The 12367-nt window shown below is 42.8% G+C and overlaps 1 protein-coding gene across 4 annotated transcripts in view; it reads left to right on the forward strand.

Moving 5' to 3' along the window:
• Nucleotides 1–12367, forward strand: part of ttll7 (tubulin tyrosine ligase-like family, member 7) — a 67472-nt gene that overhangs the window by 25809 nt on the left and 29296 nt on the right. For 2 of the 4 annotated variants that reach the window (XM_068591361.1, XM_068591359.1), the window contains exons 10-14: nt 4256–4312; nt 5911–6005; nt 7710–7857; nt 8955–9028; nt 11944–12079. In XM_068591361.1, coding sequence (XP_068447462.1) covers nt 4256–4312; nt 5911–6005; nt 7710–7857; nt 8955–9028; nt 11944–12079 — 510 coding nt within the window. The remainder of the gene's footprint in view (nt 1–4255; nt 4313–5910; nt 6006–7709; nt 7858–8954; nt 9029–11943; nt 12080–12367) is intronic. The other 2 variants (XM_068591358.1, XM_068591360.1) reach the window with 1 other exon arrangement.

Consider the following 12367-nt stretch of genomic DNA (forward strand, 5'->3'; position numbering starts at 1 on the left):
TGTGTGTGTGTGTGCGTGCGTCTGTGTGTGTGTGTGTGTGTGTGTGTGTGTGTGTGTGTGTGTGTGTGTGTGTGTGTGTGTGTGTGTGTGTCTTTAGCCATTCTAACTACCAAACCAGCTCCAGCCTACAACACGTCTTTTCATCCAGTCGGAGAGGCATGGAGGAGCCTTGCTTAAAACACAAAAAAACGGCCAAATCAGTATGAAACGGATAGAAGGGAGAAGGAATAAAACCTTGTGTGCCAAGTTTTATGGTGTTTTTCGTTCATCACTGAGATGCCATCGGACACGAAGCTTAGGCTGCTTGATTATTGATGGCTGCAACTTAACTACCATCTCCTCATCCGTCTCTTTTCCTTCCTCCCCTCCTGCCCCCCTTTAGGACGGCTTGTGCAGAGTGATTGGCAGCTAATGAGGCGGGCACGGTTTGGTCAACCGTGGCACTGGTTTGTTTGCGTCTCGGTGTGTTTGTGCGCGTGTGACTGAATGGGCATTTCGACAACAGACTGCAGCTGGACTGCTCCCCTAAGGGCGGTGATTCCTCACCCCGCCTCTCCCTCCCTTCACCCCTTCCTGCAACTTTCCTCTCTTTCTGTGCTTTGCCCCCAATTGTTTCAAGATGAGTTTGGTTTGCCTCTCCATCCCTCAGAGCCAACATAATCCAGACTTCCTTTTCTTTTGAGTGCAAGTGTATCTGTGTGTGCGTGTTTGTGTTAAGGGTGTGTTTGTGGGGAGTAATCTGCGCTGGCAAGTGTAAACAGATGCCACGATACACACATACACATAGAAACAAACACGTGGATATAACTCTTGCACTCCGGCAAATGAATTACTGAAAATACTGTTCATTTTCTGTGTGGAATGAGTCGTGCCTCACACTTGTGAAAGCTTTCAATTGAAATTCTGTTTCTTCTGTGCAGAATTAGATGAAGATTTTATGTTCTAATAGCTTTCCATAAAAGTGTAAAAGAGTAGCCATTTAAAGTGTAACTGTTTTCCCCTGAAGTTTTAGGAGAAGGATTTAGAGGTGAGCATGCCTTTCAGATTTTTCCTCAGGAAATTTGAGATGTGTTTTCTAACCCCTACAACAGCCGAGTCGAACATTATTGTGTATTCAGGGTGATTAAGGAGGAATTTACTTGCTACCCATGCTCTCCAAATTTCATCCCCTCATGATTGAATTTTCTAGGGTGAAAAATGATAGAGGAGAATACATACAGTTTGATATACTCCATTATCTTTCAGAGTTTCTCTTGCACCCTTCCACCTTTCATTCTCCTTTTGCCTTTGATTAATCTTTTGCATTTAGTGGGATTCACTCTTATTTCTGAGGGGGCGTCTTTCTCCATGTGATCCCTAGGTGGCAGTAGTTACCTACAAGCCACTCTTTGGCTTATATGAGGTTTATTAAAGAATAATTAGAATGATGTATGGGACTGTCTGTCTCTATCCACATCCATTTTCCCCCAACATGACTATTTCATAGAATAAGTATCAAATTAGAAGTGCACAAGCCTCGTATGTGGGGCAGTTGAAAACACCCCCCCCCCTACCCCCCCAACATTTAGTCATTTATCATCAGACATGAACGGCAGCAGCAGTGACAGTCTGTGTTTGTTTGTGTGTGTGTGCGTGTGTCTGTGTGTGTGTGCATGCATGTGATTGAGGGGTAAGTTATATATTGCATGTTTATGAGTGACATATGGAACTGTAGTGTGTGTGTGTGTGTGTGTGTGTGTGTGTGTGTGTGTGTGTGTGTGTGGTGGAGTGTGTTAAAGACTTTAAAGGGAGATATATACTCTTGCATATTTATGACAGACTGTCTGGAACCTGAGGTGTGTTTTGTTGTTATATTCTTACATGTTTGTAAGTGTGTGTGTGTGTGTGTGTGTGTGCGTGTGCGTGTGCGTGTGCGGCTGTATAACTATGTCCACTTTCACCTTTTTGTGCACCTTCAAAGCACCTTCTGCTTTTTGTGGCTGTGTCAGATTGTATCTCTGTGTGTCTTCAAAGAAGAAAAAGAACAACGAGAAAAGCAACCACCCTGCAGCCAGTCAGTCAGGCAGGCAGGTCAGGCAGACTGGTGGCTAAGCTAAGCATTGGCCCGCTCACTCCTAAGACCTTTACCAGCAGCTCAGCAGGCTCAGCTAGAGTTTCCCTGTGTCGGACTGGACCAATAAAAACGCCACAAAAAGAACAAAACAGTGATTGATAAGACGGCTGAAACAAGAGAATGACTTAACATGGCGGCCAGCTGTCTGTCTTTCTGTCGCTCTGCTACTCATGCTCTCCCTCTCTGCCTCGCTCTCCCATTCCACCATTGTGCGGCAACAAACACTCCATTCTGACAGCGGTTGAACTGTGCCGATACCCTCGAGTGTGCGGGGCAGAATGGGAGGCTTGTCAAAGCAGTGGTTGTTTACACTCTGCCAGGAATAATAAGAGGGGGTCGTTTTTCTGAACCGATTAATCACGAGCAGCCCTTGCACTTGTCTGACGAGTTTTCCAGACACCGAATGGATGTCGATGGGGGGAAGCAATTTGTTGTGGAAAGAAAGCCGCTGATTGTTGTTGATCCATTGCTGTTGCTATGTTATTAGGGTTGGTGTGACACAGCAGAGGCCACATGCAAAATCTGCGCGATGCCCACATTTTTAACAATGAGTGAGTCATGATACAGATAACGACGAATTGCTCGACAGTCATACCATAGGACGAACTGAGATTCAGTAAATTATCTCGAGGTGAGCAGAATGGCCAATGGCTACATTGATAATTGTTTTATTGTTAGGCTGTGATTTTGCTGTATGGCCAGACTTAATAACTTTACTTGAGCAATACACCCCCCCGGGGGCCAAACATTATGAGACGGAGCCTGCATCCAAACCAGAGAATAAAGAGAATTCCCCGCTTGGAAATTACTAAACTACATCAAATTAAATAAGGCAAGTCAAATTTGGTAGTTGCACTTCTAATTCTCTGTACTGTAGGGCCTGCAATAAAGGTCAGTAGAGGGGTTTTAGTTCACAGACAATTTAAACCAAATAGATAGTGGAAAATTGAAAGAATACCCCCCCTCCCCTTCATAAACACTGGCAGGTTACTTTTGTGTCTCAGTCACACACTTCCAGGTGCAGGAAATAAGAGTAGCATGCACTGTAAAGGGTATGTTCCTGATTTACAGCTCATCCTCTGATCTTTGTATGTCTAACTGGGTAATCAGATGAGGATAAACCGGTCCTGTGAAAAATTACAAACTGATATGTTCTTCTCCTACATGCTCATTCTGCTGTTTGGCTGATATTTGGGCTACAATGATGCGATGCTGATGCTGAACCGAATCAAAGCCTGAGTAAAAAGGAGTTTCTAATCTTTTCATCTGACATTTTTATTGAATGTGTCTTGAAGCGACCGAAGCCTCCTTTAAAACCCTGCCAGAGTCACTTAAGGAAATCAGAGTGGGGGTTTTGAGAGCCTGCAGGGGTTCATTAGGACCAGACTGGTCCAACTTCCTTTGCCAGAGAGGAAAAGGAGAACACAGAAACACGGAGAAAGAATGAATAAGAGAGGTAACGACCAAAGCATGAGGGATAGCAAGTGGAGGAAGGGGAATGAGTGACCAGACAGAAAACGGGTTAAGAGACAGGAAGACACAGAGTGGGAGGAGAAACTAACCAGAAGAAGAGGGCTACTAGACGAGAGTAGACGGAGAAAGACGAAAGATTGAGACAGCGAGTGCCGCCGATGCTAGTCTACTCTGTGACAGCTTGACACCACAAATCAAACTAAAAAATGAAGACAAGTAACGAGACAACCGTCGCCAGGATCACTGCCAGTCTGGCTGTTACCTATAGGCTACGGTGCTCTAAAGCCATACTCTTTTCATTGTAGCTGTCATATCAGGGAGTGCTAAATGAAAACAGACTTCTTCCCTCTGTTCCTTTTGTGGTGTTCTTTTGTGGTGTTTTTTTTTCCTGAGGTAAAGTACTGGAGGTTGAAGTGGAGCTCTGCCCTTCTCAGTGCACAGAGGGATCTATGGGAGAGTTCATTCTATTGAGTGAAAGAGTTGGATAGGGTTCCTCTTTTCCTCTGTGCACTGGAAGACATTCATCACCCACCCCCGTCCTTCTGCCGTTTCGAAAAACTTTCATGTGGGTGAAACGCGCGGATTTAAGAAGGCACGGCAATACAAACCCATGTCATGTTGGGGAAGATTTAGTATCTGACTTTTTGTATTTGTGGATCTCTCCTCTAGACTGATGATGGCAGTGATGGCCCAACTGGCTCAAAGAAGGTTATACACTTGCTTCAGGTAATTTAGGAGTAGCCGTTAATGTAGGAATCAGCTTTACTGATTTACTTAAGCCTGAACAAGACATTTTTTTTTGTCTTTTAGTAGTTGCTGCTCTTTTTTGGAATACCTGCCCCTCGGCTGGAAGCATAGTCAACTCTCTGGCTCTCTCAGTTCCTTGGACGCACCTTTGTGTCAGGATTAGTAATGGTTAGAAACGTAGAAGAAAGGAAAAGAAAAAGAGATGGAGTTTCTGAGTGCTATCCCTGCAACCTTTGTAACTCTTTATACATCTCTGTAAAGGAGCTTTGAGGTTTTGTTGCTGATTTTTGCCCAAATGTCTTTATAGTTCTGAATGGCCTGGTTTTGCACACCAATCTCTTTTTATCATTTGCCCCTTTCTGTATTATTTACCCAAGTTCCTGATTGGTGGATGGAATGGCTCTTTAACATGCTCTAAACCTCTGATTGGCTCAATATTGCTCTGTTTATGGAAATCTCGATATGTGATTGGCTGCCGCGCTCAACTGCTATCCAACTGCTTTTTTTTCTCAAGGAATATTGGAACGTGACAAATAATGTCTCTGAAATAAATACTCCAACTGCTGATTTTTGCAACTCATAAGGATGAATTTCCAACTACAGCATTATTAGGAGGGATTCTTCTTTGATTGAAAATTATCTTTTCTTTTTCTTTTTCAATCAGGTTTTATTAACCTAAGACAGCCTTTCGGAGGCCGTCTGTTGCCTCGTCGTTTAAAGTCAGCTTATAGGAAGACACCATTTCAATTGTTGTTGCCAGTTCATTCACCCTCCCTCCGCACTTCTCTCTATTTGCTTGTTCTTTTGTTGTCTCACACAATCTCTTTTTTCTCCTTTGCAAAAAAACAGAGGGAACATACAAATAGTGAAAGGGAAGAATTGATTTGTTGTGTCAGGAATAATAACTGATATCTGAATACCTTGCACAAGCACTGGAAATTGTTAGAAAAGCTAAGCTGCTCTTGATTTTTTCCCTTGGTGATACTGGCTTTTGTACCTCAAATCACAGGTGGCTTATTCTGTTTTCGCTCAGTTGACTCTCCCTCTGATCTATCTCAATTGTATATGATGGGATTGAGCAGAGCGTTGGTAATTCACTGATGCTCACAAAGAGATTATTGGTGGCGGTGGTACATATTGGTCATGCAGTGCCTGGCATACTTAAATTACAGGGTCATGGCCCATTTGCTGTGGTTGACAGAAAAGGGCAGGGTCCCTAATCTAGTGACAGTTTAACTTACACAATCTGTTCATATGCATGCAGTCATACACACAAAGACTATTCTGCATGCACAAGCATCCATACATCAGTGTCAGACAAGATTTATGCCCAAGCAAAGACTTCGGACTTCCAAAGTGTCCTTTGAAAAAGACAAAACTCTCCCTTTCCATTTCTTTCTTCCCTCTTCCTGCCTCTTCTTATTGTGGGAACAGATGTCTTTTTTTCCCAACATGACCTAAATCCACTCCTGTAATTGCATAGCATTTTTGTCTTCTTAGTTGAGAAGAAAGAGAGAAAAAATGAGATGATGTCGGAAAATATTCTTTGAATGTTTCTCTCCTCTTTTCCCTGGCAGATCAATCGAGCGCCGAGCTTTGGGACCGATCAGAAGATTGATTACGACGTGAAGAAAGGGGTGCTGCTTAATGCTTTCAAACTCCTCAACATTCGGTACTGTTCTCCACAACGGTCCTACACACAAACACACACACACACACACACACACACACACACACACACACACACACACACACACACACACACACGCGCGCTTGTTGATAGATACATGAATTGTATTTAGGGGCCCATTACGTTTCATGTGCAGAGGCAGACAAAGCTCACGACAAATGTTGTTTTACAGGGCTCTGAATGTTTCAAGATTTCAATCGATTCTTTCAGGCTTCTTTATTTGGCAACCCTGAAAACTTTGGAATTACTTTGATGCCCAGCACAATGCAGCCTTCATCTTGTTTTGTTTTCAATCTGATGACACAGTAGTGACATTAGTCTGAAACTAAGAGGAGCTGTGGATCAAAAACAATTCACTGTACTTATACTAACTGCTGTAGATGATACAAAGACAGACAATGGCCAAGGTACAAAGCTACTACTGTGCGCTTTGTGCTCCCTTTAATCAGAAATGCTGTGTATGTGCGACAAAAACAGGATAACAATAAGTTCTGCTATTCGTATTTCAGAGTCTAAACTTTTCCTGCTCTGTATATTTACATGAGCTTACTGTGTTATTCTGCGGTTATATGTGTTTGCCTGTTTACATTACGTAATGCACACAGTCATTCTTGTTGTGTTATGTATTTTTTGCATATGTAGTGTGTGTGTGTGTGTGTTTGCTGGCATGCTTTTCTGTCCCCTGGCTGCAGTGAGCCTGTCCATTGATTGATCATCGTACACCAGACCTCTGGATCTCTGCTCTCTTTTTTTCTTCCTCTCTTTGTGCTTGTCCTACTCTTACTGCTCTAAATATAGTCTCAACTCTTCTAGTCACACACAAATGCAGCAAACACAGATCAATTGATCAATTACACGCAGCACCGTAGATCTAGTTGGGCCAAGTTTCGTGCAGGGTGCAGCCATCCCGCATAAGAACTCACTCTCCCACCTCTCCTCCTGCTTCGGTCGACTCAAACAAATCTCTCCTCAAAATGATTTGTTTCACGGCTGATGCTTGCTGTGTTCCCACAGATTAAAAGGGGAGATTTGATTATTTCATGACAAATAAATCGTAGGAGGCCGTTAATGGTAGCAAGGAGGTATTTCCACTGGACAAACTGCTTATGTTCATGCTGGAGTGAATGAAGGCTTTGTTCTACCTCGCTCACTTTTCCCTTATATAGTAATGACTTTACTTCCCAAAAGGGAGGGGTTGCTGGTGTGTGGAGGTAGGGTCGACTCTCAACTCGGCTCACAACACCAACTGTATCAACGTGGGATCAATTCAGACCCGGCCGGGCATGGACATTGATAAACCTCAGCCCCCCAACGGCACTCAATATCCAATTTAAAGGGCCAGCGATTGACTAAAATGAATTGCCCTTTCTCCAGACCGCAATGGCCCACTTGTTCAGAATTAGCTGTCTGGTCCTGTTCATCCTGTGGTTGTCACTTTGTTGGTGCCTCGGCTCTCTCTTTATCTCTGTTTTGTTGACTGTTTTGTGATGTATTTTCTATTTGTTTAACTACCACAATGATGTGAAAAGGCAAATTCAGGTTAGTCCATCAGCTAGGGATGAGTATCAAGTATGAAAATGGGAAAACACCAAAACACGCTTTAACTGTAACTGTATTCCCAATGCTGCTGCTCTCTTGTCTATGTTTTAAATGTGCTTTATTTCAACTCTGTGCTTGTTGATCCAGAGCCAGTGATAAGAAACGCAACCTAGCCCAGCAAAAGGCAGAAGCTCAGCGACGGCTCTATGGGCACGGCTCCATGAAGAAACTCTCGGCTGCCTCCTCAGACTGGGAGAAACAACGTCACACACTGGAGCGCAGGAGAGAAGAGCTGGTAAGGCACAAGCAAAATAAAAAACTAAAGCATTAGCTTTTAACCTCTCTAAAATGATTTTCTGAGCAAGAACCGACTTGACATTCATACATTTACACATATTCCCACCTGCGATAGGCCTCGTAAAAAAACACAATTCTCTCAGTTGGCAATCCGAGATGCTATAAACACTTGCACGAGGTGGTGCATTTTGACTAAGGTCAGAAGAATTAAGAATAAAACTCATTCATTTATCCACACACTTTCAAAAGCAACCTGGAAAATAAAACAATGGCACTACCGGCATATGACCTGAGTCTATTAGGCCATACCAAAATGAACACAAAAGGTGGCTTAGCTTAAAAAAATCAGGGACAGGTGTTTATTAGAGATGTCATCAAGGACATTTAGTAAACACATATACTCTTCAGTAAACAACCGTATAATACATGTGTGTTTGTGGTATGAACCTCATTGAATGAATGACTTCTCAGGATCAGAAACGATAAGAAAAGTCTTAGCAGAAATTCAGTTTCACCTACCCCGAACTCCGTCAAAATTTTCTGGGACAAGCATACCATTTAATTAGTTTCTCTTTGAAATGAAGGAGTCAGGGAGCTTTTATATATATGGAGAAAAGTGGCAGCTACAAGTACTTTAGGCCTCCCACACACTTTGATTAGCCTTTTGATCAGCCACGGCAGTAATCAGGGGGATAAGGAAAGGTGACACAGAGGCACTATTTTTTAAAAAGAGGACTACCTCATGGTTGAGTGCTGGCGTTGCTGAAGTGCAAGACCGGGATCAGGTCTGTTGAAGGCATCGCTCAGAGCTCAATGAAACTACATTGTCAACCCCATCTCTCTGCTTTATGCTAAATTAGCCAACTGAGCTCCACAATTATACTTTCCTTACATATCAACAAGAGAATGGATGGAAAATGCCTCTTATTTATGAGATAGAGTTGGGTGAGACTACTACTTCATTTCTCGCCCCTCTTGCCTTCTCGTTTTTATTACTTTATTCTTTCTCTATCCCTAATATAAGCTAAGTGTGTATACAGTGACTTTCATCTGAGAGATTTAAGTAATTTTCCTTTGGTCTTCTCCAATTTCTAGAAAGAGCACCTGGCACAGGTCCGCAAGCAGATCTCTAGGGAGGAGCATGAAAAGCAACATCTGGGGAACTACAGGTATGGAAGAGGCAAACAGCCGGGGTGAGGTGTGTGTGTGTGTGTGTGTGTGTGTGTGTGTGTGTGTGTGTGTGTGAGTGTGAGTGAATTAAGACTATATGTATAAGTGAATATGTAAAAGTGAATGGGTAAAACAAAACAGGATGTAGTGTCTCTAGGTGTAGGTCCAAACTGTTACTTCTCTATTCACAATGTTTTCAGGGTTTCAGAAATTAAAATGGGCATGTACGTATACTTTGCCTGCCTACTGCAAGCCATTCTCCATCTCCTCTTTCCACCACACTTCTACTCTTTTCTCTTCCAACTCCAGCTGGGACTTGAGAAAACATTGCGTGGGTCAATTCTTAATAGTCACCTCACAGATGGAGCAGATCCATCTTCGAACATGACTCAGCAACACAAAGTTCTGATTTGCCGCTTATCCCTTCCAAATAGTTAACCCTCATCCCTCCCTCAGTTTCTCTTCCTACTCTTTATCCAACATGTACACACATGCACATTTCTCTCTCTCTCTCTCTCTCTCTCTCTCTCTCTCTCTCTCTCTCTCTCTCTCTCTCTCTCTCTATCTCTTTCTCTCTCTCTCACTCTCTCTCTCACTCTCTTACCCTCTCTCTCTCAGATACACATGCCTACACAATTGGCTCGCACACTTGCCCTTCTTGCTGTCTGCCCAAGTCTAAGTGACTTCTTGACTCATCACTTGACTGAATAGATAGTCAGAATACTGATCCCAGCCTGCATGAAGTGCTGTCACCTCCTTCCTCTTTTCAGACACGCAGCCAGACAGTCAATCAGACAGGCTGAGGTCTGTCTGGAGCACCCCTAATAAAGAGCTCTTAGCATTCAAATGGTGTCCCAGCGCTGCACTGGAGTCTGATTAACACACTGCTTCTCATTAGATGAGTTTGGGTAATGAACTTACTTACAATCTTTTATCAGATGAAACTTGCATCAGTTACAGACAAGCCAGGACCCCATGGCACCAGAAGACAGTCCGGTTGGTTGATGCTATTGTTGATGTTCATTCACCATCATTTACATAGTTAGAATAGGGAGGCTTGAGAGACACAGTTGACCGAAACAAAGATAGACTTAAACAGACTTTTTTTGGTCTATAGCCCAGTTGAGAATATGTGGGAGGAAAAGAAGTCTCGGCATGAACATTATATTTAAAAAATACTGCAGGGTCACCCTCAAATAAAATGTCCATATGTTCAGCGATGTAGGGTGCCAAAAAGAGGGAGCAGTTAATACCGACTATTAAAGTTTTGAACTTTTGCATTTCAGTCCAGTTATTTATGTTGCTCATTGAGGATTGAAAAGTTCTGGTTTCTTTTCATATATTATGTTTAAATACAGTTTATCCTCCTGTTATGAAGACATTTTTTCCACATTTCTCAGATTGTCTCTCAAGAGGAAGAACATAATCTGGTCTATGTACCTTAAAGGTTGTTAAAAAAAAGTGTGTCAGTTACACACTCATATATACCATAGTGCCAAGGGAAGGTAATAAAGTGACAGGTTCATCTCAGGTTTCTCAACATTCAGCACTCGCTTGATTTGAACTGCATTAACTAAAGTAATGCATAGAATTGGGTCAACTTCTCAACAATATGGAAATCATGTACCCAGAACAGCTTCTCTGCATAAAGTTGTTAAATGGCAGATGGGGTGCTGTAAAAGTTTTAATGGTGAATTTTTGCAATGTTAAACTTTTCTTGGCATTGCACTCTCACTAAAATATACAACAGCCGATATGTGTGAATAGCTTAGTAATAATGGCTTAATCAATATTTAAAAAAGGGTGACAATGTTATGGTGCCGCATAAACATTACAGTCCACTTTATGCCTTTGTGTTTAAAAAAAAATAGGAGGTCTGTACCTCAACTCGTTTTAACTTTGATGCGCTGTTGATTCGAAAGGCCAACTCGGGAGGAGTCTGGCTCCAAATGTCTGTAAAGACGCCAAACTATTTCCGTGCTTTTACACTCCACACTGGCCTGTGCTTATTAAAACTCTGTCATTGTTTTGATTTGATGGCTTAAGCGATGATATGGGGGATATCATCAACTATGAGGTTGTCCAGGCAGAGGTTTGTACATTTTCCAAATCCCTTCAAGCCTAAGATAAACACTGAGCATTGTTAAAACTAAGCAGAGCGAGGTAGAAGGTGTGTATGGGCACATTAAAGTGCACATCACAGTGAGGGTGTATGAGTGTGTAAAACAGTTGTGTATTAATGCATGGATCCTCATGAAAAGACTGGTTGGAAGTTTGTACAGTTTCTTGCCTCAAGGTCTCCATTAATACTTCTTCACCTTTCTTTTGTCCCTCCATCATTTCACACCTCTTATTGAAATACTTATAATTCTCTCCGCCTGTGTGTTTCCCCTCCTGCTTGCTATCTTTCTGTCCATCTACCACGCTCACCTGCTGTGCCTCGACCTCTCTTTGCCTCACTCCATCCACTCCTCCCTCTTCTTTCGTCAATCTCTCCCTCTCCTAATCTTTGTATTCCTTTTCTATTTCTTTCTTGCTCCTTTTCTTCATATTTCTATCTCTCAAACAACCTATTTTCTCCACTCTTTTATTGCCCTTCTTTTTTTCCCTCTTTTTTTATCCGTCACGGCTCCCTCCCTCCCAATTCTGTCACCACTCCTCCTCTCACCTCATATCCCTCTTTTGCTGAACCCCAATCCCTCTCGTCTCTTTCTTTCTCCCCACCCCATCATTCCCACCCTCTCTTTTGTGAACCCAACCTCTGTTTTCTCTATTTCATCATTCCTTCTCTCACCCTTCTCATCCCCTTTCTCCCTGCACTGATGACCCTCCTTCTTTGCCTTTTCTTTCTAACTCTTTCTCCACTTCTCCCTCATTCTCCTTGCTTTTCTCTCTCTGTCTCTGCGGCCTACAGACGTATTTACCCCCCAGACGACAAGCTGCTGTTGGAGAAGTATGAAAGCCTGCTCTCGGCCGCCTTTCAGACCTTCCTCGCCGGGCGAGCTGCCTCACTTCAAAAGGAAATGAATAATCCTCTGAAACGAATGAAGGCACGTACGTCAGTGGCAGACTGTCAGACACACACACAAACACAAACATCATAGAAACCTGCATATACCCACACACAAACATATACACACGATATGCAGACACTTGTGGACAAGCACATTCTAAAGAAAAGAAACACACATGCATTTCTATTAAGATTCTGCCCACAGAGAAGAGAAAGGATGCGCAAATAATGCGGAAAGTGTGCCGCAGTCCTTCAGATTTGTTCGAACGTCTGACAGTTTGTCCTTCTTCTTTTCTATCTGCCTCGCTTTCCCGCTGTCATTCAG

The sequence above is a fragment of the Clinocottus analis genome, unplaced genomic scaffold, assembly GCF_023055335.1.
Source record: "Clinocottus analis isolate CAN_PGR_092001 unplaced genomic scaffold, fCliAna1.0.p SCAF_25, whole genome shotgun sequence".
NCBI classification, from domain to species: Eukaryota; Metazoa; Chordata; class Actinopteri; order Perciformes; family Cottidae; genus Clinocottus; species Clinocottus analis.